At 42.7% G+C, this 24477-nt stretch overlaps 1 protein-coding gene across 2 annotated transcripts in view; it reads left to right on the forward strand.

Moving 5' to 3' along the window:
- The first annotated feature begins 399 nt into the window (after window positions 1–399).
- The window catches only part of slc12a2 (solute carrier family 12 member 2), an 85020-nt gene continuing 60942 nt past the window's right edge, over window positions 400–24477 (forward strand). For both annotated transcript variants that reach the window (XM_036976792.2, XM_036976793.2), the window contains exon 1: window positions 400–2640. In XM_036976792.2, the coding sequence (XP_036832687.1) occupies window positions 2104–2640 (537 nt within the window). In that variant the 5' untranslated portion in view covers window positions 400–2103. The remainder of the gene's footprint in view (window positions 2641–24477) is intronic.

Here is a 24477-nt window from a genome sequence, read left to right on the forward strand (position 1 = left end):
TACAGGCAGACCTCCAGACCATTGAAGTGGAAAACTTAGAAGTTGCAACCAAATGATGGACATTGGACAGTAGTGTATTATGCAGTGAGGAAAGAAAGCTATGGGATTAATGGAAAAAAAAATCAACAGACAATCATAGGGCTCCGATTAATAATGTATTGTTCTAAATGCACTTGTCATTCATTAAAATGTCATAATCAATCACGATGATGTCTTCATGTGGTGCGGATGGATTTTTATATTATACATTGCCATTTAAAATCCCCTCTATTGCCAATATCCTGTGGAAACATATTTCACATTTCCAATATTAATATCCCATATTCCCAACTTTAAGCCCCAACTGTTTTGTTAACAAGGACATTGGTTGACTTGGAGAGGGTAGATAGGGTTGTTGGGTGGGAAGGGTCAGGAATTAGGGGTGTGGTGTCACATTGCTGACAATCCATTGATATGAGTGTGATCTATGGTATGCATGTGGATGTAACAGTAAACAAGCCCTCAGCATTGTGCATTGGACACAGCTCTTCTCCAGACAGACATCCAAAGGTCCTTATTACGCGTCAGAAAGGTAGCCTGCAAAAAAATACTACAAACCCATGCAATCTGATGTCTTTGTTTCTTCTGTATCTAATCTAGACTATAAACGACAACACAGATTAAATATGTCTTTAATGTATGTGTCAAACTCATTCCACGGAGGGCCGAGTGTTTGCAAGTTTTCAATCCACCCTTGTACTTGATTGATAAATTAAGGTAACTAATTAGTAAGGAACTCCACTCACCTAGTTGTTTACGTCTTAATCGAAAAGAATAACCAAAAACCCTGCAGGTCCTCCCTAATGGACCGTTTTCTGCTGGACAAATGTAACAATGAATACCAACATTTACAACAAGTTTAGGGTGGCCCTAATTGTGCATGTGATAAACAAAAAGTACAACGGCTGGTGCATTTGACCCGGCCAACCACCAAACAGAGACCAATTGCTGTTCGGTGTAATGTAAACCGTAAAAAATGTTTTAACATACCGTACATGACCATAATGTGTGGGCTAGTGGACCAATCCAAAAAGCATTCTATTTTGGACACATAACTCACTTGTAACTTTGAAATTACAAAAATTATTGAATTAAATTGCGATAAACTCAAACCAAATCCTTGGTTTTGTCTGGACCTGCAAGTGACACTATAAATTGACACTTAGTACTTCAAAATTGTTATATATTTTATATTATTTTAATGTGTGTGTAATATATTTTCTATGATTAGAACGTGTGAGGCAACTTTAATTTCATTATCATTTTCCTTCTCTGTGGTTTGGGATGATGTATACAGTATTTACCATTCGCAATTGCACGAAAGTTACCCACATTTTTGCATATCTATAAGTGATGTTATTAGAATGATTGTACTTTTTTCTCTACCTACAGACTCTGGAACATCCTTTGTATTACGTAAAAAAAAAAAAACATACCTCAGTGCAAAAAAAACACGCTGTGCTGAAATCTCGCGAGCTCTACCTTCCGTTTGGAACCCACCCTAAAGCGTTGCCTTACTGCAGTGTGTATATATGAGCGAGGCGAGGGTTGTTTTGGGAATCTCGGAAGAGTTGCGGCAAGGTCGATAGAGCATCCTAGTCTTAAAAAAACATCACATCGCGGATTTTATTCGCTTTCGTACAAGTGTGCGGAAAGCTAGAGGACCGAGAGGCTACTCGGAGATTTCATCTCTTGATGAGTAGCGTTGGCTAGGGCTGAAAGTTGATGCCTTTTTTAATCTCTGAGAGTGTATACTGAGACAGCTAGCAAGCCATCCTTCTCCATTTGTAGCTCTGCATGTTTTGTGGTTGTGCTACCTTTTTGAGAGGCAGAAGTGGCATTCGGCTTTTTCTGAATTCGAAAGCACCGCGTTTCTCTGGGACCAACTATCCAGACGGTCTTCCACCACTTGGGCGGTACCAGGAGTGTGAGCTGACTACTTATATGTCGGAAAGAACCGGGGTTTAGAAGCGGTGTAGTTTTGCTATTGCACACGAGTTGTGCCGGACATTTAGCTAGGATTTTTCCCCTTAAAAGGTCCTTCATTTACCGGTAATATTTGCAATGTCGGCGCCATCCTCCTTGCCTCCCGCCCAGGGAGAGAACCCCGCGCCAGAAAATGAGGGTCTGGCCGTGGATACAGGTTTGAAGCCCGCCGGCCCGACACCCAGCTCGAGTCGGTTCCAGGTGGACCTGGTGGCCGAAGCAGCCGGTGCCGCTGATAAAACGCTCGCATCTGGCGATAAAGACGCTCCCGCACCCGAAGGTTCGGAGCAAGCGGCGGGTGGCGAGGAGGCAAAGGGTCGGTTCCGTGTGGTGAACTTTGTAGATCCGAGTGGAGCAAGCCCTCCAGAAGCAGTGCCCGCTGAAGGTTTCCAGAATGGAGACACCGTGATGAGTGAGGGCAGCCTACATTCTTCGACAGGAGGCCAACATCACTACCATTACGACACCCATACAAACACCTATTACCTAAGGACTTTTGGTCACAACACCATCGATGCCGTGCCGAACATCGACTTCTACCGGCAAACTGCTGCGCCTCTGGGGGACAAGCTGATAAGACCCACCCTTTCGGAGCTGCATGACGAGCTAGACAAAGTAAGCAAACTCATGGCTTTGACACGGATGCTAGCGCGTGCTAGGACAGAGCACACATGGGGCGCCACTGCTGCATCAACGTTCCAAGCTTGTGGGGCGTCAATTTGTTAGCTTTAGTTTCTGTATTTAGACCACGTTGTGGTCAGTGGATCATTTTACAGTCTCATGCTCGTTTATTGTACTTGGTAGAAAGGATGGCTAGCTACATGCCTGTCATTAGCAACATTGGTGGAACAGAGGAACTGTGCGCATTCTTCAATAGAAACGCATGTGGATAGGCTCCACCACGTATTCATTGTACTTGAATGATGTCGTCACACATTATTTGTCAGTGTTACGTAGCGCATAGAATGCATGGTTTCGGGTCACAAGAATGAAAGCTTTTGTCACAAAGTAGGAAATTGGAATCAGGAATTGACAAAATTATGTTTTACTTAGCAAAAACACATTTGTTTACCTAGCTATGGCAAGTCATCGATATTTCGGTGTATTTTGATAGTTCCCAACCGAGTAATATATTAGAGTAGCTAATATTTCCAGAATATGTCCAACAATTGTGCGCACGTGAGACTCCCACTAGGATGAACACAACATTTATCTCGCAGCTCAGCTATCCGTTACACTGTATCTAACTAGGCCTACTTATAATCAGTCATTCTGGTAGAGCTATTATTTAAGTATTATACTGGCGTTAGTTATGCAGTTGTATTCACAGGATAGGTTGAAGTGTATTTGCTTGGATACATTTTACTTGGCTATTGATGTGGTCTGTAGACACCCGGACTTCCTGCTTTGTAATACGAGACGTTTTCTGACCTGTCCTAATTTTAAATTAACTTACCTGATAATGTTAGGGGGCGGCAGGGTAGCCTAGTGGTTAGAGAGTTGGGCTAGTAACCGGAAGGTTGCAAGTTCAAACCCCTGAGCTGACAAGGTACAAATCTTTCGTTCTGCCCCTGAACACTGTTCCTAGGCCGTCATTGAAAATAAGAATTTGTTCTTAACTGACTTGCCTGGTTAAATAAAGGTAAAATAAAATAGTTACAGCTAAGTAACACCATTTCTGTGTCTAGTAGCTTATGGGTTTATCTAAGTACTGATGTAATCTTTTACACTTGACCATGACAAATGAATCCCAAGCACGAACCACAATGTCAGCAAATCTATGTAAATCCTACTTTATTTAAAACTTGCCCCCAATAATAACCCAAACGTGTCTCTCAATTCCAGAGCATTACTGCTAAGCATTGACACATTTCCCTGGCATTGAGATGGCATGCCAGTCCTGTGCTCTTCATATCGTTCTGTAAAACATATTGGCGGATGAAAGAAAAACAACTGAAGGCCGTGTGCCATGTTGACATTCCATGGGCCATTATGTCTTGGAGACTGGTAAGCAGGTGGGGGCGTTCCTGACTGACACATGGGAGGTTAACTAGGCAGCATGACCTCTTCCTTTATCCATTAGCCTTTGTCTAGGCTCCATATCTCCAGACATACATTTCCACTTTTCACCCATGTCTTCTCAATACCTACATTTTTTGTAGTCATTTTTGTTGTTGTATTCTAGTGGTGTCCATTCGAGCTGCCAGTGAGTATGGAGACCGTTCCCATATGGCTTTTATAACCACACACCTTACAGCTTGTATGTAGAGAACATGCTTATGATATTGATAAGGCATGGCTAATATATTTGGCATGATGAACTCATGAAGCGACAACCCTCTACATCAGGGCTGTCAAACTAATTCCATGGAGGGCCTAGTGTCTGCTGGTTTTTATTTTCTATTTTCAATGAAGCCCTAGACAACCAGGTGAGGAGAGTTCCTTACTAATTGGTGACCTTATTTCATCAATCAAGTACAAGAGGTGTGAAAAATCTGCAGACACTCTACCATCTGTGGAATGAGTGACACGTGCTCTACATGGTAACTGACCTACTGTATGCCCTTGAGGGCATTTGTGTGCCATGCTCTTGTGGCCCAATATTGGCTACACAAGGAATAACGGTTAATTCGTAGTCAAGACTGAGATTATTTTCTAGTCTTGTTACAATCGCCACTTCAGTTTCCTACTATAGATCTGTGGTCGTCTCCTTATCCCGGCATATATCTCAGCAGCACAACACATTGCCATAGACATTTTGAGATTCAGACAGGCTTTGTTTGAATACATATTAAAGGCATGCATTAGTTATGTAACTTGAACAAAAATATAACACAAAATGTAAAGTGTTTGTCCCATGTTTCATGAGCAGAAATTAAAGTTCCCAAAAATGTTCCATATGCACAAAAAGCTTATTTCTCATTCTTTGCACTCATTTCTTTACATCCCTGCTAGTGAGCATTTTTCCTTTGCAAAGATAATGCATCCTTAACAAGTGTGGCATGTATGCAGTTTTGTCACAACACAATGCCACAGATTTGAGGCAGTGTGCAATTGGCATGCTGACTGCAGGAATGTCCACCAGAGCTGTTGCCAGAAAATGTAATGTTAATTTCTCTACCATAAGCCGCCTCAACATAATTTTAGAGAATTTGGCAGTACATCCAACCGTTCTCACAACCGCAGACCACGTGTAACCACACCAGCCCAGGACCTCCACATCCGGCTTCTTCAGTTGTGGGATCGTCTGAGACCAGCCACCCGGACAGCTGATGAAACTGGGTTTGCACATCCAAATAATTTCTGCACAAACTGTCAGAAACCGTCTCAGGGAAGCTCATCTGTGTGCTCATTGTCTTGACCTGACTGCAGTATGGCATTGTGACTGACTTCTGGGGGCAAATGCTCACTTTTGATGGCCATTGGCACGCTGGAGAATTGTGCTTTTCATAGATTAATCCCGGTTTCAACTGCAACGGGCAGATGGCAGAGAGTGTATGCCGTTGTGTAGGCGATCGATTTGTTGTGAACAGAGCGCCCCGTGGTGGGGTTATGTTATGGGGAAGCATAAGCTACGGCCAACAAGCACAACTGCCTTTTATCAATGGCAATTTGAATGCACAGAGATGCGTGACAAGATCCCGAGGCCCATTGTTGTGCCATTCATCCACCGCCATCACCTCATGTTTCGACATAATGCCCCATGTCGCAAGTATCTGTACACAATTCCTGGAACCTGAAATTCTTCCATGATCAGACATTTCACCCATTGAGCATGTTTGGGATGCATCGACGTGTACGGCAGTTTCTGCCAATATCCAGCAACTTCACACAGCCATTGAGGAGCGGGACAACATTCCACAGGCCACAATCAACAGGCTGATCAACTCTATGCGAAGGAGACGTCTCACTGTATTAGGCAAATGGTGGTCACACCAGATACTGACTGGTTTTCTTATCCACGCCCCTACTCCCCCCCCCCCCCCCCCCGAAGTATCTTGGACCAACATATGCATATCTGTATTCCCAGTCTTGAAATCCATAGATTAGGGCCTAATTTATTTCAATTGACTGATATCCTTATATGAACGGTAACTCAGTAAAATCTTTAATTGTTGCGTTTTATATTTTTGGACCGTGTAGCTCATGTTTATAGTGTAGTCTAGTTTTTAGCCTTGTGTACATACTGTATGTGGATTGTGTAAATTCTGCGTGCATTAGGAAAGGATTCAGACCTCTTCCCTTTTTCCACATTTTGTTACGTTACAGCCTCATCCTAAAATTTATTTAAATACATTTCACCCCCCCCCCCCCCTCATCAATCTACACACAATAACCCATAATGACAAAGTGAAAATGGGTTTAGATTTCTTTGCGAAATAATTAAAAACGGATACCTTATTTACATAAGTGTTCAGACCCTTTGCTATGACACAAAATGATGACAAAAATGACAAAAAGGTCAGGTGCATCCGGTTTCCATTGATCATCCTTGATGTTTCTACAACTTGGAGCCCACCTGTGGTAAATTCAATTGATTGGATATTATTTGGAAAGGCACACATGTCTCTATACAGTTGAAGTCTGAAGTTTACATACACTTAGGTTGGAGTCATTAAAACTTGTTTTTCAACCACTCCACATGTCTTGTTAACAAACTATAGTTTTGGCAAGTCAGTTAGGACATCTACTTTGTGCATGACAAGTCATTTTCCAACAATTGTTTACTGACAGATTATTTCACTTAAAAATAAGTTGAAAATGAGAGTGTTCTTAACTGACTTGCCTAGTTAATTAAAGGTATAAAAAAAAAAGGCAAATTGGCGCCCAAAATTACCGATTGTTATGAGAACTTGAAATCGGCCCTAATTAATCGGCCATTCCGATTAATCGGTCGACATTTAGACTACGGTTTGCCACTGGACCTGGGGACGAAGATCGTACTTTTTGGTGAAATGTTCTCTGGTCTGATGAAACAAAATCATAACTGTTTGGCCATAATGACTAGAGGTCGACCGATTTGAATTTTTTATATATTTTTTTATACCTTTATTTAACTAGGCAAGTCAGTTAAGAACACATTCTCATTTTCAATGACGGCTTAGGTTGGGTTGGTGGGAACGGTGGGTTGACTGCCTTGTTCAGGTGCAGAACGACAGATTTTCACCTTGTCAGCTCGGGGGATCCAATCTTGCAACCTTACAGTTAACTAGTCCAACGCAATAACGACCTGCCTCTCTCTCGTTGTACTCCACAAGGAAACTGCCTGTTATGCGACTGCAGTAAGCCAAGGTAAGTTGCTAGCTAGCATTCAACTTATTTTATAAAAAAACAATCAATCATAATCACTAGTTAACTACACATGATTGATGATATTACTAGATATTATCTAGTGTCCTGCGCTGCATATAATCTGACCGAGCATACAAGTATCTGACTCAGCGGTGGTAGGCAGAAGCAGGCGCGTAAACATTCATTCAAACAGCACTTTCGTGCGTTTTGCCAGCAGCGCTTCGTTGTGCGTCAAGCATCACGCTGTTTATGACTTCAAGCCTATCAACTCCCGAGATGAGGCTGGTGTAACCGAAGTGAAATGGCTAGCTAGTTAGCGCGCGCTAATAGCGTTTCAAACGTCACTCTCTCTGAGCCTTCTAGTAGTTGTTCCCCTTGCTCTACATGGGTAACGCTGCTTCGATGGTGGCTGTTGTGTTGCTGGTTCGAGCCCAGGGAGGAGCGAGGAGAGGGACGGAAGCTATACTGTTACACTGGCAATACTAAAGTGCCTATAAGAACATCCAATAGTCAAAGGTTAATGAAATACAAATGGTATAGAGGGAAATAGACCTATAATTCCTATAATAACTACAACCTAAAACTTCTTACCCAGGAATATTGAAGACTCATGTTAAAAGAAACCACCAGCAGTTCTCATGTTCTGAGCAAAGAACTTAAACGTTAGCTTTCTTACATGGCACATACAGTGCCTTGCGAAAGTATTCGGCCCCCTTGAACTTTGCGACCTTTTGCCACATTTCAGGTTTCAAACATGAAGATATAAAACTGTATTTTTTTGTGAAGAATCAACAACAAGTGGGACACAATCATGAAGTGGAACGACATTTATTGGATATTTCAAACTTTTTTAACAAATCAAAAACTGAAAAATTGGGCGTGCAAAATTATTCAGCCCCCTTAAGTTAATACTTTGTAGCGCCACCTTTTGCTGCGATTACAGCTGTAAGTCGCTTGGGGTATGTCTCTATTTTGGTTTCATCTGACCAGAGCACCTTCTTCCACATGTTTGGTGTGTCTCCCAGGTGGCTTGTGGCAAACTTTAAACAACACTTTTTATGGATATCTTTAAGAAATGGCTTTCTTCTTGCCACTCTTCCATAAAGGCCAGATTTGTGCGATATACGACTGATTGTTGTCCTATGGACAGAGTCTCCCACCTCAGCTGTAGATCTCTGCAGTTCATCCAGAGAGATCATGGGCCTCTTGGCTGCATCTCTGATCAGTCTTCTCCTTGTATGAGCTGAAAGTTTAGAGGGACGGCCAGGTCTTGGTAGATTTGCAGTGGTCTGATACTCCTTCCATTTCAATATTATCGCTTGCACAGTGCTCCTTGGGATGTTTAAAGCTTGGGAAATCTTTTTGTATCCAAATCCGGCTTTAAACTTCTTCACAACAGTATCTCGGACCTGCCTGGTGTGTTCCTTGTTCTTCATGATGCTCTCTGCGCTTTTGACGGACCTCTGAGACTATCACGCCCAATTTTTCAGTTTTTGATTTGTTAAAAAAGTTTGAAATATCCAATAAATGTCGTTCCACTTCATGATTGTGTCCCACTTGTGGTTGATTCTTCACAAAAAAAATACAGTTTTATATCGTTATGTTTGAAGCCTGAAATGTGGCAAAAGGTCGCAAAGTTCAAGGGGGCCGAATACTTTCGCAAGGCACTGTATTGCACTTTTACTTTCTTCCCCAACACTTTTGTTTTTGCATTATTTAAACCAAATTGAGCATGTTTCATTATTTATTTGAGGCTAAATTGATTTTATTGATGTATTATATTAAGTTAAAATAAGTGTTCATTCAGTATTGTTGTAATTGTCATTATTACAAAAAAACTAAATTGGTCATATTAATCAGTCTTTTTTGGTCCTCCAATAATCGGCATCGCTATCGAAAAATCATAATCAGTCGACCTCTAATAATGACCATCGTTATGTTTGGAGGAAAAGGGGGGAGACTTGCATACTGAAGAACACCATCCAAACCGTGAAGCATGGGGGTGCCAGCATCATGTTGTGGGGTGCTTTGCTGCAGGAGGGACTGGTGCACTTCACAAAATAGATGTCATCATGAGGCGGGAAAATTATGTGGATATATTGAAGCAACATCTCAAGACATCAGTCAGGAAGTTTAAGCTTGGTTGCAAATTGGTCTTCCAAATGGACAATGACCCCAAGCGTACTTCCAAAGTTCTGGCACAATGGCTTGAGAACAACAAAGTCAAGGTATTAGTGTCCATCACAAAGCCCTGACCTCAAACCTATAGGAAATTTGTGGGCAGAACTGAAAAAGCATGTGGGAGCAAGGAGGCCTGCATAGCTGACTCACTTACACCAGCTCTGTCAGGAGGAATGGGCCAAAATTCACCCAACTTATTGTGGGAAGCTTGTGGAAGGCTACCCAAAACGTTTGACCCAAGTTCAACAATTTAAAGGCAATGCTACCAAATACTAATTGAATGTATGTAAACTTCTGATCCACTGGGAATGTGATGAAAGAAATAAAAGCTGAAATAAATCACACTACTATTATTGATATTTCATATTCTTAAAATGAAGTGGTGATCTTAACTGACCATACTCTGATTAAATGTCAGGAATTGTGAAAAACTTGAGTTGAAATGTACTTGGCTAAGGTGTATGTAAACTTCCGACTTCAACTGTAAGATCTCACCGTTGAAAATGCATGTCAGGGCAAAAACCAAGCCATCAGATCGAAGGAATTGTCAGTGGAATTCCGAGACCGGATTGTGTCGAAGCACAGATTTGGGGAAGGGTACCAAAATAAATAATTCTACAGCATTGAAGGTCTCAAAGAACACAGTGGCTTCAATCATTCTTAAATAGAAGTTTGGAACCACCAAGACTCTTCTGGTAGCTGGCTACCTGGCCAAACTGGGCAATCGTGGGAGAAGGGCCTTGGTCTGGGAGGTGACCAAGAACCCAATGGTCACTCTGACAGAGCTCCAGAGTTTGTCTTTGTAGATGGGACAACCATCTCTGCAGCACTCCACCAATTAGGCCTTTTATGCTAATGGCCAGCTGGAAGCCACTCCTCTGTAAATGGCACTTGACAGCACGCTTGGAGATTCTCTTGTCTGATAAAACCAAGATGAAACTCTTTGGCCTTAATGCCACGCGTCACGTCTGGAGGAAACCTGGCACCATCCCTATGGTGATGCATTGTGGTGGCAGCATCATGCTGTGGGGATGTTTTTCAGCTGCAGGGACTGGGAGTCTAGTCAGGATTGAGGGAAAGATGAAAGGAGCAAAGTACAGAGATCCTTGACCTCAGACTGGGGCGACGGTTCACCTTTCAACGGGACAACGACCTTAAGCACACAGCCAAGACAATGCAGGAGTGGCTTTGGGACAAGTCTCAATGTCCTTGAGTGTCCCAACCAGAGCCTGGACTTGAACCCGCTCGAACAGCTCTGGAGAGACCTGAAAATGGCTGTGCAGCAACGCTCCCCATCCAACCTGACAGAGCTTGAGAAGATCTGCAGAGAAGAATGGGAGAAATCCTCCAAAAACATGTGTGCCAAGCTTGTAGAGTCGTACCCAAGAAGACTCTGATGTAATCGCTGCCAACGGTGCTTCAGCAAAGTACTGGGTGTAAAGGGTCTGAATACTTATGGAAATGTACTATTTCCATTTTTTTTCTTCTATAAATTAGCAAAGATTTCTAAACCATTTTTTTGCTTTGTAATTATGGGGTATTGTGTGTAGATTGGGGGGAACAATTGTAATACATTTTAGAATAAGGCTGTAACGTAACAAAATGTGGGAAAAGTCAAGAGGTCTGAAATGCACTGTATATTTTGTCCACTTACCCTGTTTTCTGTCTGTGTCCTGTTTTATCGTGGCGGCAACGTTTCAGTCAAATTCCTGTACATGCAAATGTACAGTGCCTTGCGAAAGTATTCGGCCCCCTTGAACTTTGCGACCTTTTGCCACATTTCAGGCTTCAAACATAAAGATATAAAACTGTATTTTTTTGTGAAGAATCAACAACAAGTGGGACACAATCATGAAGTGGAACGACATTTATTGGATATTTCAAACTTTTTTAACAAATCAAAAACTGAAAAATTGGGCGTGCAAAATTATTCAGCCCCCTTAAGTTAATACTTTGTAGCGCCACCTTTTGCTGCGATTACAGCTGTAAGTCGCTTGGGGTATGTCTCTATCAGTTTTGCACATCGAGAGACTGACATTTTTTCCCATTCCTCCTTGCAAAACAGCTCGAGCTCAGTGAGGTTGGATGGAGAGCATTTGTGAACAGCAGTTTTCAGTTCTTTCCACAGATTCTCGATTGGATTCAGGTCTGGACTTTGACTTGGCCATTCTAACACCTGGATATGTTTATTTTTGAACCATTCCATTGTAGATTTTGCTTTATGTTTTGGATCATTGTCTTGTTGGAAGACAAATCTCCGTCCCAGTCTCAGGTCTTTTGCAGACTCCATCAGGTTTTCTTCCAAAATGGTCCTGTATTTGGCTCCATCCATCTTCCCATCAATTTTAACCATCTTCCCTGTCCCTGCTGAAGAAAAGCAGGCCCAAACCATGATGCTGCCACCACCATGTTTGACAGTGGGGATGGTGTGTTCAGCTGTGTTGCTTTTACGCCAAACATAACGTTTTGCATTGTTGCCAAAAAGTTCCATTTTGGTTTCATCTGACCAGAGCACCTTCTTCCACATGTTTGGTGTGTCTCCCAGGTGGCTTGTGGCAAACTTTAAACAACACTTTTTATGGATATCTTTAAGAAATGGCTTTCTTCTTGCCACTCTTCCATAAAGGCCAGATTTGTGCAATATACGACTGATTGTTGTCCTATGGACAGAGTCTCCCACCTCAGCTGTAGATCTCTGCAGTTCATCCAGAGTGATCATGGGCCTCTTGGCTGCATCTCTGATCAGTCTTCTCCTTGTATGAGCTGAAAGTTTAGAGGGACGGCCAGGTCTTGGTAGATTTGCAGTGGTCTGATACTCCTTCCATTTCAATATTATCGCTTGCACAGTGCTCCTTGGGATGTTTAAAGCTTGGGAAATCTTTTTGTATCCAAATCCGGCTTTAAACTTCTTCACAACAGTATCTCGGACCTGCCTGGTGTGTTCCTTGTTCTTCATGATGCTCTCTGCGCTTTTAACGGACCTCTGAGACTGTCACAGTGCAGGTGCATTTATACGGAGACTTGATTACACACAGGTGGATTGTATTTATCATCATTAGTCATTTAGGTCAACATTGGATCATTCAGAGATCCTCACTGAATTTCTGGTGAGAGTTTGCTGCACTGAAAGTAAAGGGGCTGAATAATTTTGCACGCCCAATTTTTCAGTTTTTGATTTGTTAAAAAAGTTTGAAATATCAAATAAATGTCGTTCCACTTCATGATTGTGTCCCACTTGTGTTGATTCTTCACAAAAAAAATACAGTTTTATATCTTTATGTTTGAAGCCTGAAATGTGGCAAAAGGTCGCAAAGTTCAAGGGGGCCAAATACTTTCGCAAGGCACTGTATATGGTGAAATGAAGGTGATTTTTGTGATTCTTCTTTCCTTCCTTAAAGTAGATTAAGGATTGATCTGTACTGCTTTCGCCCAGCCAACTCTTTCCTAATCTGTTTACTTCAAGAAAGCAAGGAAGACTGTTTTTTTTTCTGTTCCGAACAGGGCCTTAGTCGGCACATTTTGTTTTAGATGTCACCATTTTTGTCCTGGATGCATCAGTTGAACATGTGCCATTTTTGGCCACATGCTTGCCTTTGTACACAAGCAGCTGTACACTGGCAGCTGTCAGTAACTGGACACTGGTAAAATGTACTTGTTTTGCTATGACAATAAATATAGATGTCACTTTTTTCTCTGCATGCATGCATGGAATGCTGAAGCTTAGCATTCACTGCCATGTAGTAAAATAGCATAAAGTAAATCCCAAACCCTAGGCTCTTAGCTATCGATGGCAATCAAGAGGGTGACACGCTGTCCAGACATCCAAGGTTTTAATGAAAAGTAGTGTCCTATTGGTCCAAGGTCATGTAGTTGGCAGAGCATCCCTATTGAATGCATTTTAGAACTAGTCAGGTACTATTAAATGTTATTTCATCACCTTAGAATGACTTGTGCTCGTGGCGTTAACTGATACACATGGTTCAAAACATGAGGTCATTTGCTGTAGCTGGCAGTTGCCCACATATGCTATATGTTCTAGTCAATACATGTCAGTGTATTATGTCTGTCTGTAACAGTGTGTTATATCTGATTTGTATTTTAATGTTTTAAGGAGCCCTGGAAGATTAGTCAAAATGAGGACTAAAAGAGAATAAAAGAACCCTCATCCTCAACGCTAGATAATTTTTTTGCTCTATGCCACAGAGGAAGCATTCAAATGCAGTCTGTTCATTCTAGTTGCTTCAAGATCTCAACTAACATGGTATTGTTTTTTATATATATATATATATATATGTGTGTGTGTGTGTGTGTGTATGTGTGTGTGTGTACTGCTCAAAAAAAATTAAGGGAACACTAAAATAACACATCCTAGATCTGAATGAATGAAATATTCTTATGAAATACTTTTTTTCTTTACATAGTTGAATGTGCTGACAACAAAATCACACAAATTATCAATGGAAATCAAATTTATCAACCCATGGAGGTCTGGATTTGGAGTCACACTCAAAATTAAAAGTGGAAAACCACACTACAGGCTGATCCAACTTTGATGTAATGTCCTTAAAACAAGTCAAAATGAGGCTCAGTAGTGTGTGTGGCCTCCACGTGCCTGTATGACCTCCCTACAACGCCTGGGCATGCTCCTGATGAGGTGGCGGATGGTCTCCTGAGGGATCTCCTCCCAGACCTGGAGGGCTGCGCCCCCCCCCCCCCCCCCCCCCAAATAAATGCCACCCCACACCATGACTGACCCACCGCCAAACCGGTCATGCTGGAGGATGTTGCAGGCAGCAGAACGTTCTCCACGCCGTCTCCAGACTCTGTCACGTCTGTCACGTGCTCAGTGTTAACCTGCTTTCATCTGAGAAGAGCACAGGGCGCCAGTGGCGAATTTGCCAATCTTGGTGTTCTCTGGCAAATGCCAAACGTCCTGCACGGTGTAGGGCTGTAAGCACAACCCCCACCTGTGGACGTCGGGCCCTCATACCACCCATCAGAAACAATGCACATTTGTGGCCTGCTGGAGGTCATTTTGCAGGGCTCTGGCAGGGCTCCTCCTGCTCCTCCATGCACAAAGGCGGAGATAGCGGTCCTGCTGCTTGGTTGTTGCCCTCCTACAGGCCGTAGGAGGGCAACAACCAAGCAGCAGGACCGCTATCTCCGCCTTTGTGCATGGAGGAGCAGTCTCCACGTCTCCTGATGTACTGGCCTGTCTCCTGGTAGCGCCTCCATGCTCTGGACACTACGCTGACAGACACAGCAAACCCTCTTGCCACAGCTCGCATTGATGTGCCATCCTGGATGAGCTGCACTACCTGAGCCACTTGTGTGGGTTGTAGACTCCGTCTCGTGCTACCACTTGAGTGAAAGCACCGCCAGCATTCAAAAGTGACCAAAACATCAGCCAAGAAGCATAGGAACTGAGAAGTGGTCTGTGGTCACCACCTGCAGAACCACTCCTTTATTGGGGGTGTCTTGCTAATTGCCTATAATTTCCACCTGTTGTCTATTCCATTTGCACAACAGCATGTGAAATTTATTGTCAATCAGTGTTGCTTCCTAAGCGGACAGTTTGATTTCACAGAAGTGTGATTGACTTGGAGTTACATTGTGTTGTTTAAGTGTTCCCTTTTATTTTTTTGAGCAGTGTATTTTTTTCTTTTATCAGTAGAGCGAACTAATGATGGAAAACGCCAAATGGAAATTCCATTGTAGCTAATCGACCTGTGCCTGTGGACTTACACCTAAATCAATGAGTCAACCAAATAGCCATTGTTAGTGCTGATAAAAGTGGACTTGAGTGATAGCCTGCTAAAGTTACCTGGCCATTGCTGGGCACCCTGGCTCCGTTCCACACACAAACTCTGTAACAAAACCAACGGCAGTTGTGAATTCCATTCAAATCAAATAAAAAGGGGCAGCATTTTACTGTGTTCTCATTGGGCCCTGAACCTGTCACCCGGCAGTAGCAGCAAAAGCCGCATGAGACCCGTTATATTGACCAACCAGAGGGGAAACCCTGACAGGACAGATTTATTCTGCGCCGGGCAGCCAAGCAGATTGTACTGAAATATTGATGTCTTCGCACTGCCACTACAGTGAGGGCACAAAGTCGACTAACAGGCCAGCTAACTTCCAACTCTAGTATGAGTCGGTAGTACTGTGTGCCTTCTTGGCCTTTAGTGATGGGGAGCAGACATGTCTGCCTGTAAATGCAATTTGAACATGTGAGACCCAGTAAAAAAGTGTGAACAGCTCACGATAAGCCTTTTGTATTAGCTAACATTTTATCAAAGTGTAATGCCCTTTGATGCAATGCCCTTATTGCTCCCATTACTACCTCTTGTGTGTTTCCAAAAAACAAGGACTTCAAGTTGGGTACACTACAGTGTTTTGCTGCCTATTCCATTGCTATCTGTTACAGGACAATGACAAACACATGTCCGCATGTAGCTTTTGTTCTCCTACATTCTTTGGAAGGTGATGCCTAGTGGCGTTATTTTACTGTGTTCCTATTGGCTCATGTCGTTACACGCTGACCAATCCCTTCTTCTCTGGCAGCTAGCAAGCGTATTGTGAAGTCTTGACCCCGCTCTCTCTTTCTCTGTGGAGTGTTGGGTAGGCAGGGCCTCAATAACAAGAGGCCATATTAATAGGGAATTATTAAGAGACCGGTGTTCCTCCCTATAGACATGGTTGTGCTTTTCACTGGCTTAGCCCAGTCAACCAAACCCTTTTTTAGTTATGTTTCCACTAACTCAAATAGGAAGCCCCGGTGCTGGGGAAATGTGATGTGACACCCCACTCTTATTTTTATTTAAATGTATGATAGGTAGCCTATAAACATGAATCCTATTCTGAATGATTGGATAGTCTTACATTTTGACATGAGCAGTCTGCTGAAATTACACTATCTCGTCATAGCACAAACTAATTATTTGTGCTTCTCCAGTGAACTCATGTTGAAAAGAGGAACATTGTTCCCTTGTTATTACACTTCTGTTGTACTGCTTTGAAGGATCTCCAGCTAATGTTACTTCCTTGTTAGGGACATTTTCTATTGGATGCAGTGAAAACACAATTGGTCATTTGGGGCTGAATTAAAGGGCTTTGCGTGGCAGATGTTTCCCACCAGGTCAGGCATCACAAAAGCCCCCGTCTCCTAGCACTCATGTCCTTGGTCTCCATGGCGATGCCAGTCCTGTGGGCAGGGCTTGCTGTCAACAGGTTGTCTCTTGTGGCCCTTTTCAGAGCAGGAGGCCTGGAGATCAGGCTAGGTCTAATTTAACTGATTGAGCTGGAAGTGACAATGTAGTGAGCATGCAATCCACAGCTAGGCTTTGCCCTCAATGCTCACCTTGAATCTCTCACACTTACGCCCATTCTGTTGTTCAAAAGCGGAAGTTGTGTTCCGATGAAGATTTCACCTCAGTTGCCATTTCCTGTGTGCAATGTCACTTCTTTCTTAGATCTAGCATAGATCACATGTTTCCAGATAAGCCCTCTTTGTTGACATCTTCAGTTGTAGTTTCTGGTCCTATGTGCTTGGAGCTCTATCACAACTGAGCATCAACGCTGGGAGCCTCCGCCTGCAATGGCAGAGGTCGATTTGTCACTCACACTGGCGTGTTTGTGGTGACTTGTGAAAAGTCCATCTGTCACCACAGGTTTACTGCAAATTTTGGGGGGGGGTGCACCCTTCAAATTGAATAGGCCTGAGTTATGTCTGACTTCTACTGTAACCATAACAAGCCCAATGTTGTGTTGGATCCCGTGTCCCTGTCCAAATATTAAAACTGCACCCCATTAACCCCCATCGTTTTTGTTCTGGTACATTCTATTGTTATTAGTTCATTACACAGTCCGGTCTTACCAGTCTAAGCATGTAATTTTTTTTTGTTGATAAAACAAAATGGATACAGTCTTTGTATCGCCAACCACTGTATCAACCCTTCCTTTACAGGAGTGTCTAGCGGGATTAATAGTTGAATGTTGTTTTGTAGTCAGGCTACATGTAGCCTAGTTAGTTTCTTTGCAAGTAAACAAGGTCTGAGGTAAGACTTTGTTGCATCGTTTGTCGCAGTTAACCTCATGACGGCGTCCCCTTTTAACTAGCTTGCACAAGGGAGGCTCTGTGCAGTGGCCTGGCTAGGAACAACTCCACGTGGACTTGTTTATTCTCTCCCTCTGCCTCTGCACTAGTTGTGCTGAAGATTGTATGCAGTGTCAGAAAGAGGAGAAGGAGCAGGCTTCTGGCCTGTGAATGGAGAGGGAGGCCTTTATTCAGTTCTTGACTGTGTTGTGGGCCTGCAGCTTGTGTAATGTATACACGCCGTTTGGCAGTCACTTGTAAGTGCTTGTGCGAAATGTTCTTGTATGCGTATGGTTTCTCTCTTGCCCACGGTCATATCTATTAGTGTCAGTGTGAATGTCAGAAATGACTATTTACTATCCCTTCTTGGAGTAGACCTACTCTCAGGGAAGGACATAAGATGCCACTGCTACACAGTCACAGATGGAGCAACGTATTCACTCCTTTTTATGGACTAAATACTTCCGTACTGACAACTGGTATTTCTATAGCTAGGTTTCCATCCAACTGGCGACAGCTTTTCATGTGAATATTCTAAAATTCGCATAGACAATATTTCCATCGAACTGACTTGCGGATTAAAGGCTGTGCTTGATGACGTAGTGCACATAAATAACTTATAATTATATATAAAAAAAACATTTTAAAAATGTAATGTGTTTCCATGGCATTTTCAACTCTATTGATGGTTTTGTCAAAACATTTGTGTTTATATAGCAATTGTGCTCTAAGTGTTCTTGGAACATGTGCTCTATCCAACAGCTTGCTAATACATTGCAGGGATAGCCTACTACATGATGGTATGTACGAAAGATTTTAATTTGTCAAACTGCAGCCAAGCATTGATCTTCACGTCACCAGAATAAGACTGTATTTATTGGAAAGGCGCATGAAGCTCATCACTGTGAACTTTCACCCCTTTGTAAAGGTCATAACTTTATTTCCTCTGTAGCCTAATCGACTGTGTGCTTTCCCAAGACATAGTGGAAGGACCACGCAACATATCATGCATCACTCCAAGTTTACTTCCATATGTTGATTTTAATATAGTTATATTTGCTCATAAAGGCGTTTCTGCTGCCACTCTCATAATAAATTTGACAGACACAAAAATTAACCACCTCGTCTAGTGTTTTGTTTTGTTGACATTTGGAAAGTTTCCAGACAAGTTTGGTGTTTCTGTCAGGCCTGTCGTGACATTTATCCAACATGTACTTTACTCGCATAAGAAGGTTGGATGGAAACCTTCTTGGTGAGCGCAAATATTGGCGCTATCTTTAATAGAAGACTTGTGGCTAGTTCTTATTTGCTGAATAGTAGCCCTTGACATGACCACTGATAGGCCGCATTCTTATCACATGGCTTCTCAGAACGTTTCCTTGGGGACAAAACACCTTCACGTAAACATATTTCCTGTCGCCTGCTATTGCATATAGCATCAGAACCGATGACTGACTGATTAGCTGCTTGTCATGGCCACATGCTATCATCAGTATTGGTGACTTTTGAATGGTATACAACTTTTCCCCTTCATGCTGCATCTTCTGCGTCTCTCTCTCATGACCGACCGTCCTTAGGCCTACATATGTTTTTTTCCCCCACGTTGAACTGTAAAGTTGGAATTTCTTCAGCTATTAGGCAAACAGTAATGGCTTTTTAGGATACCTTTTTTTTTGCCCTTTGTCTCGCTTTCTCTGGATCTCTGAGAACCATTTTAGATGCAACGGAGTACCCCCCCCATCCACTTAATTCATTATTCATCTCCCATGTTCAAACTCTCTGGGAGTCGAACCCAGGGCTCTTAGTGTGTCGTACTAATGGAACTGCAATTGCCTGCCTTGTGTTGCTGTTGCCTTTTGAATTGTGTTGAATTACCACTTGGATCACCACAGTGAAACCGGTGACGAGTGAGTCCCCCGCAACAATGAGGGGCTTTGTTGCTAAGCAAGGTAGTCCCATCACTAGAAATGAAAGACTGGCTCAGGCGTTCTCATTTGGCGGATTTGGTGAATAAAAAAAAACAAGCACATTTTTATATTTATATATATATTTTGCCTTGAAGAATAAAGGTATCGGTCAGATATTGCAAACAACTTAAACCTGCATTTAAAAAAAAATTTGATGGCTGTTACAGCCTCCAAAACAACCAACAAACGTTTCGCCAGGTACGAAAGAACAACCAACAAACGTTTCGCCAGGTACAAAAGAACAACCAACAAATGTTTCGCCAGGTACGAAAGAACAACCAACAAATGTTTCGCCAGGTACAAAAGAACAACCAACAAACGTTTCGCCAGGTACAAAAGAACAACCAACAAATGTTTCGCCAGGTACGAAAGAACAACCAACAAACGTTTTGCCAGGTACGAAAGAACATCTTCTTTTGACCTCCGTTTGTACTTAGACTACATTTTCGACACGCTAGAAACCTCAACCAAGCCCATGGCACCTGCCACGTGTATTTGTATGTCACCCCCTCCCCTCACTACTCAAATGAACAGCATGTGACCCCGCAAAGCAACAATGATCTTATCATAAATGCATAGCTGGCTGATAGACAGACAGAGTCCACATGACAATCAGCTGCAGCCTGCTACTGCTAGTAAACATGGTCTCCTTTTCTTTCCATCCCAACCCTGTTTGGTCCCTTTTTATATTCACACTCCCATAGACCACTGCTGGATTGTACTAGCAGCTCTGTGTGGGAGCGCTGCCTCGGTGTGTGGTTCACCAACTGTGGCCAGTTTAGTAACTATATGTTTGTGCTGCTTTACATTGCATGTCAACTGGTCTTTCTCTTTGCCTTTTGGGTTAACCAGTGGCCAGTCATGAGTACCCTTCTCCCATCGTGGTTTTATTGGAGGGCAATTCCACTGTATCGGAATTACACTGCGACTCATATTTTTCACTTTAAAATGTAATACCAAACAAAAAACATTTGATTTCTAAGTTTAACAAACCATAGAACTCTATGAACAAGGACTACTTAACAAGGACTACTTAACAAGGACTACTTAACAAGGACTACTTATCAAGGACTACTTATCAAGGACTACTTATCAAGGACTACTTATCAAGGACTACTTATCAAGGACTACTTATCAAGGACTACTTATCAAGGACTACTTATCAAGGACTACTTATCAAGGACTACTTATCAAGGACTACTTATCAAGGACTACTTATCAAGGACTACTTATCAAGGACTACTTATCAAGGACTACTTATCAAGGACTACTTATCAAGGACTACTTATCAAGGACTACTTATCAAGGACTACTTATCAATTTAGAATTTCATAAAAACACATTTACAGGGAGAACTGTGCAGATACAAAGTTTTGTAACAGAATAAAATGATCAAACTTTGCATCTGCATTTTTTTCCCCCAGTAAATGTTTGAACAATTTACACAGTAAATAAATAAAAAGTAGTCATTGTGTGGAGATTTTGTGTGTTAAACTTTTTAAAATCAATCTGAGTCCTAGTGTAATTGTGTTATGGTGGAATTGCCCTGGAGCTGTCAGTGGTCCCAGACCTCTAAAATTATGCCGATTTATATGGGAAGATGGTGTGACTTCAGATTTTTTACAAGGATAAAAGCTTGTATAGGTGAGGGTTAGTGTGAATTGTCTCCAATGGCTGCTTGCAGTTTGTCTCCACACTTTTGTCTGTATGCGTCATTCAGTCGCTGTAAGTGGGTGCACATATTACATATGGTTTCCATTGATTTCATCAGTGTTTCTTTCGGCAATGCAGCTGGGATGTATTTGGGCCGTGCAACCATATATGGGTAGTCTAGCACAATTTTTGATGCTGTACTTGGTTACAAATAAGCCAGATTGTGTGTGTGCTCACGTGGAAGGGTGCAAATAAACATGAACAGGAAGCCTGCCCATTTTAATCAACGCTGTCATCTGTCACTGGGTCACAACATGGAGGGGCCTGAGTTTGGTGACGTCATTGATCCTAATGGATCCAGGATGCTTGAAGAGCTCCAGTGTCCTGCTGGTCATCAATTATACTACTTTGATGATCCCGTCTTTCTCCCTCCGTGGGGAGACTATATAGGCAGTGGCCACCGTTACAACTCGACATTCACTGACCTCTGAGCGTCTAGTTATCTAGATCTTTTAATTCCGAAAAAAAAGTGCACTTGTCAACAGCCGTATATACCGGTGGTATGCCGACTGCTAATTGCACTCTATATAGACAAAGGTCTTATTATGAATGGGAGGAAAGATGGCGGGCGATCTTAACCCCAGCTCAAGGTGAAACCTTATGAGTGGGCCAGTTACAGGGGTTTGGACAGGTTTTGTTTTCATTATTGGGCAGGTATGAGAGGAAAGGTGCTCATTTCCTGTTTAGAAATGAGCTCACCCTTGCGTAAGGGTCACCTATAAAACGCAACCCAAGCTGCCTGTTTAGCAGAGCCAAATTGGAACCTGGGTTGTGATGCAGGCAGTCGCTATTTTGTTCCGTGATGCCATTTGGGATTGCAGTGGGGGGAACTGGCCGTTCCAAGAATACTGATATTAATTGGAGTGTTATTTGTTTTTTGATTAGAGGTGTTGCGTCAATTCTTGGAAACCTGCTAACCCACAGGAGAGAACAGCGTTTATTATGAAACATGTTCTATTGCCAGATTCGTTTGTGGATTCATACATCTACAAGGCCTAGCCTAGCCCTGTATCCTATTGTGTTGGCTGTTTGCACACACAATTGTTCTCTATTGATTTTATTTTCATTCATCGTTATTCAAGTCTTTCCTTTTCCTGAGGTCAATTTTGCTTGGTGTGAAATCGGTTTGCTCTCATGTTTTTTTGGAGGCCATCTTCTCCTTGGCTGATCCAACTACAGTTTCCTCTGCCCAGCTAATGCTTTGGCATTGTTGTGGAACTCTGCTCTTTGTATTACTTCACCCACGTAGATAATGTTCTCTGACTCGTTCTGTGCCGTCTGCTCTCCAGTGGTGTGAGTTTCGGAAGCGTTGGCTCTCGCTGGCACACCAAGCAGATTTTGTAGAATTCAATACTGCTTTGCCCACTTATTTTATTACCGCTCAAAATGTGCCAAGACTTGATGCTTGTTTAACGGGAACATTTGAATCTCTTTATATGATTTTGAATGAATAAATAACAGATGGGGTACAGAAGCAACATGGGAACAGAAGCTGGTCCATGTTTTAACTCATAGTACCCAGTTCTGTTCCATCCCAGCACTTCCTCTATAGACGTGAACAGCTCGTCTGTACACTCAGGTCTTACTACCAGGTACACAGGAGTCCGAGCATGTCAGCTGACTGACGCTCACAGAAGCTGCCAGTGGGCTACTGTCTTGAAGATACCAGCGGTAACAAGGTGATAGTCATAGCCCCGGGGAAGAAGTAAAGCGCTTTTGATGTATGTTTTTTGAGGAGATTGTCGGCAGTACAATATCAGTTCTCGGCATCTCCTCAGGCAGTATATGAGCTACCCTGGTCTCGCTCTTTAGCTCGAAGCAGAGTCTGGTGTCCCTGCCAGGGAGCAAAATGTGGTGTAATAAAAATTCCTATTCAGTCCATCTACACACACGTTTTTTTTTCTCTGTAGTTGGTCCAAATTGCCTCTACTTTGTGTAATTCACTGTTGACATCAGATCTCTGTTCTCTAGCCAGAGCATTGCAAATGGGCAGACAAAAACATATCTAGACACCGTTTGTAGTCAAATGCAATTGTTAACTTCATCCCTAATGTTTTATGTAGGTAATGTTTCACTTGGAAGTAAGCATACAACTAGACAATGCTAAATGAAAGATGGAAAGCATAGTTTTCCACAAACAATTTTAGGGTCATTGGTCCCTAGATCACTTTTTAATTATTGCCTTTTGGGTAGGGCTACACGATATGGGCAAAAAAATCGATTTATAGATTAACTGTTGGACTAATAGAAGGATTTTATATTAAGAAGCAAAGTGGAAAGCGTTTGACCTAACAGAACAACATCTAACAGAGGAGGAACTGCTTGAGTGATGGGGTGGGGCTTGGGAGTGATGGGGGGGGGGGGGGGGGGGGAGAGAAGGAGCAAACCATAAAACCGGTTGTTACACGTGGTTGAGTGTTTCAAGACGTTGCATGCAATATGGATCTCTTGCGATATGGATATTGCTCATGTCAATATTGTGAATTGTATTTATTGCGCAGCTCTAACTTTTGGACCCTCATACTTCCCTTGATACCGGACAGCGGGTGACTCCTTTCATTTGTTATAAAATAAAAATGTACCCCCTTTTTCTCCCCAATTTTTTGTGATTACAATCTTGTCTCATCGCTGCAACTCCCCAACCAGCTCGGGAGATGCGAAGGTCAAGTCATGCATCCTTTGAAACACGCCCCGCCAAAACGCACTTCTTAACACCCGCCCGCTTAACCCGGAAGCAACCCACACCAATGTGTCGGAGAAAGCAACAACGTTCAACTGACGACCGGAGTCAGCCTGTAGGCGCCCGGCCAGCCACGAGTCGCTAGAGCATGATGAGCTGTCGCCACTCCCCCCTGGCCAAACTCCCCTAACCTGGATGACGCTGGGCCAGTTGTGCGCCGCCCTATGGGATCAAACCGCAGGCTGTAGTGACGCCGCAACACTGCGATGCCGTAGACCGCTGCGGCACTCGGGAGGCCCGGTGACTATCCTTTTAATCCGCCATTGGCGTGACTGTTCCAGACCTTATAGATTATTGGTAACCCTTTTTGAGTGGACATCAAACAAACAACTAATGAAGTAAACCAAAGGGCGACTTATTACAAGATCCAAGCTCCTTATCTGTCAACTGGAGGGGAACATTATGCCTCCAATGACCTCAATCTTCCCTACCAAAACAGTAGCGGAACTGATTTGGCCAAGCTT

Source organism: Oncorhynchus mykiss, chromosome 5, assembly GCF_057628025.1.
Source record: "Oncorhynchus mykiss isolate SJ-2025 chromosome 5, ASM5762802v1, whole genome shotgun sequence".
In the NCBI taxonomy this organism is placed as follows: domain Eukaryota; kingdom Metazoa; phylum Chordata; class Actinopteri; order Salmoniformes; family Salmonidae; genus Oncorhynchus; species Oncorhynchus mykiss.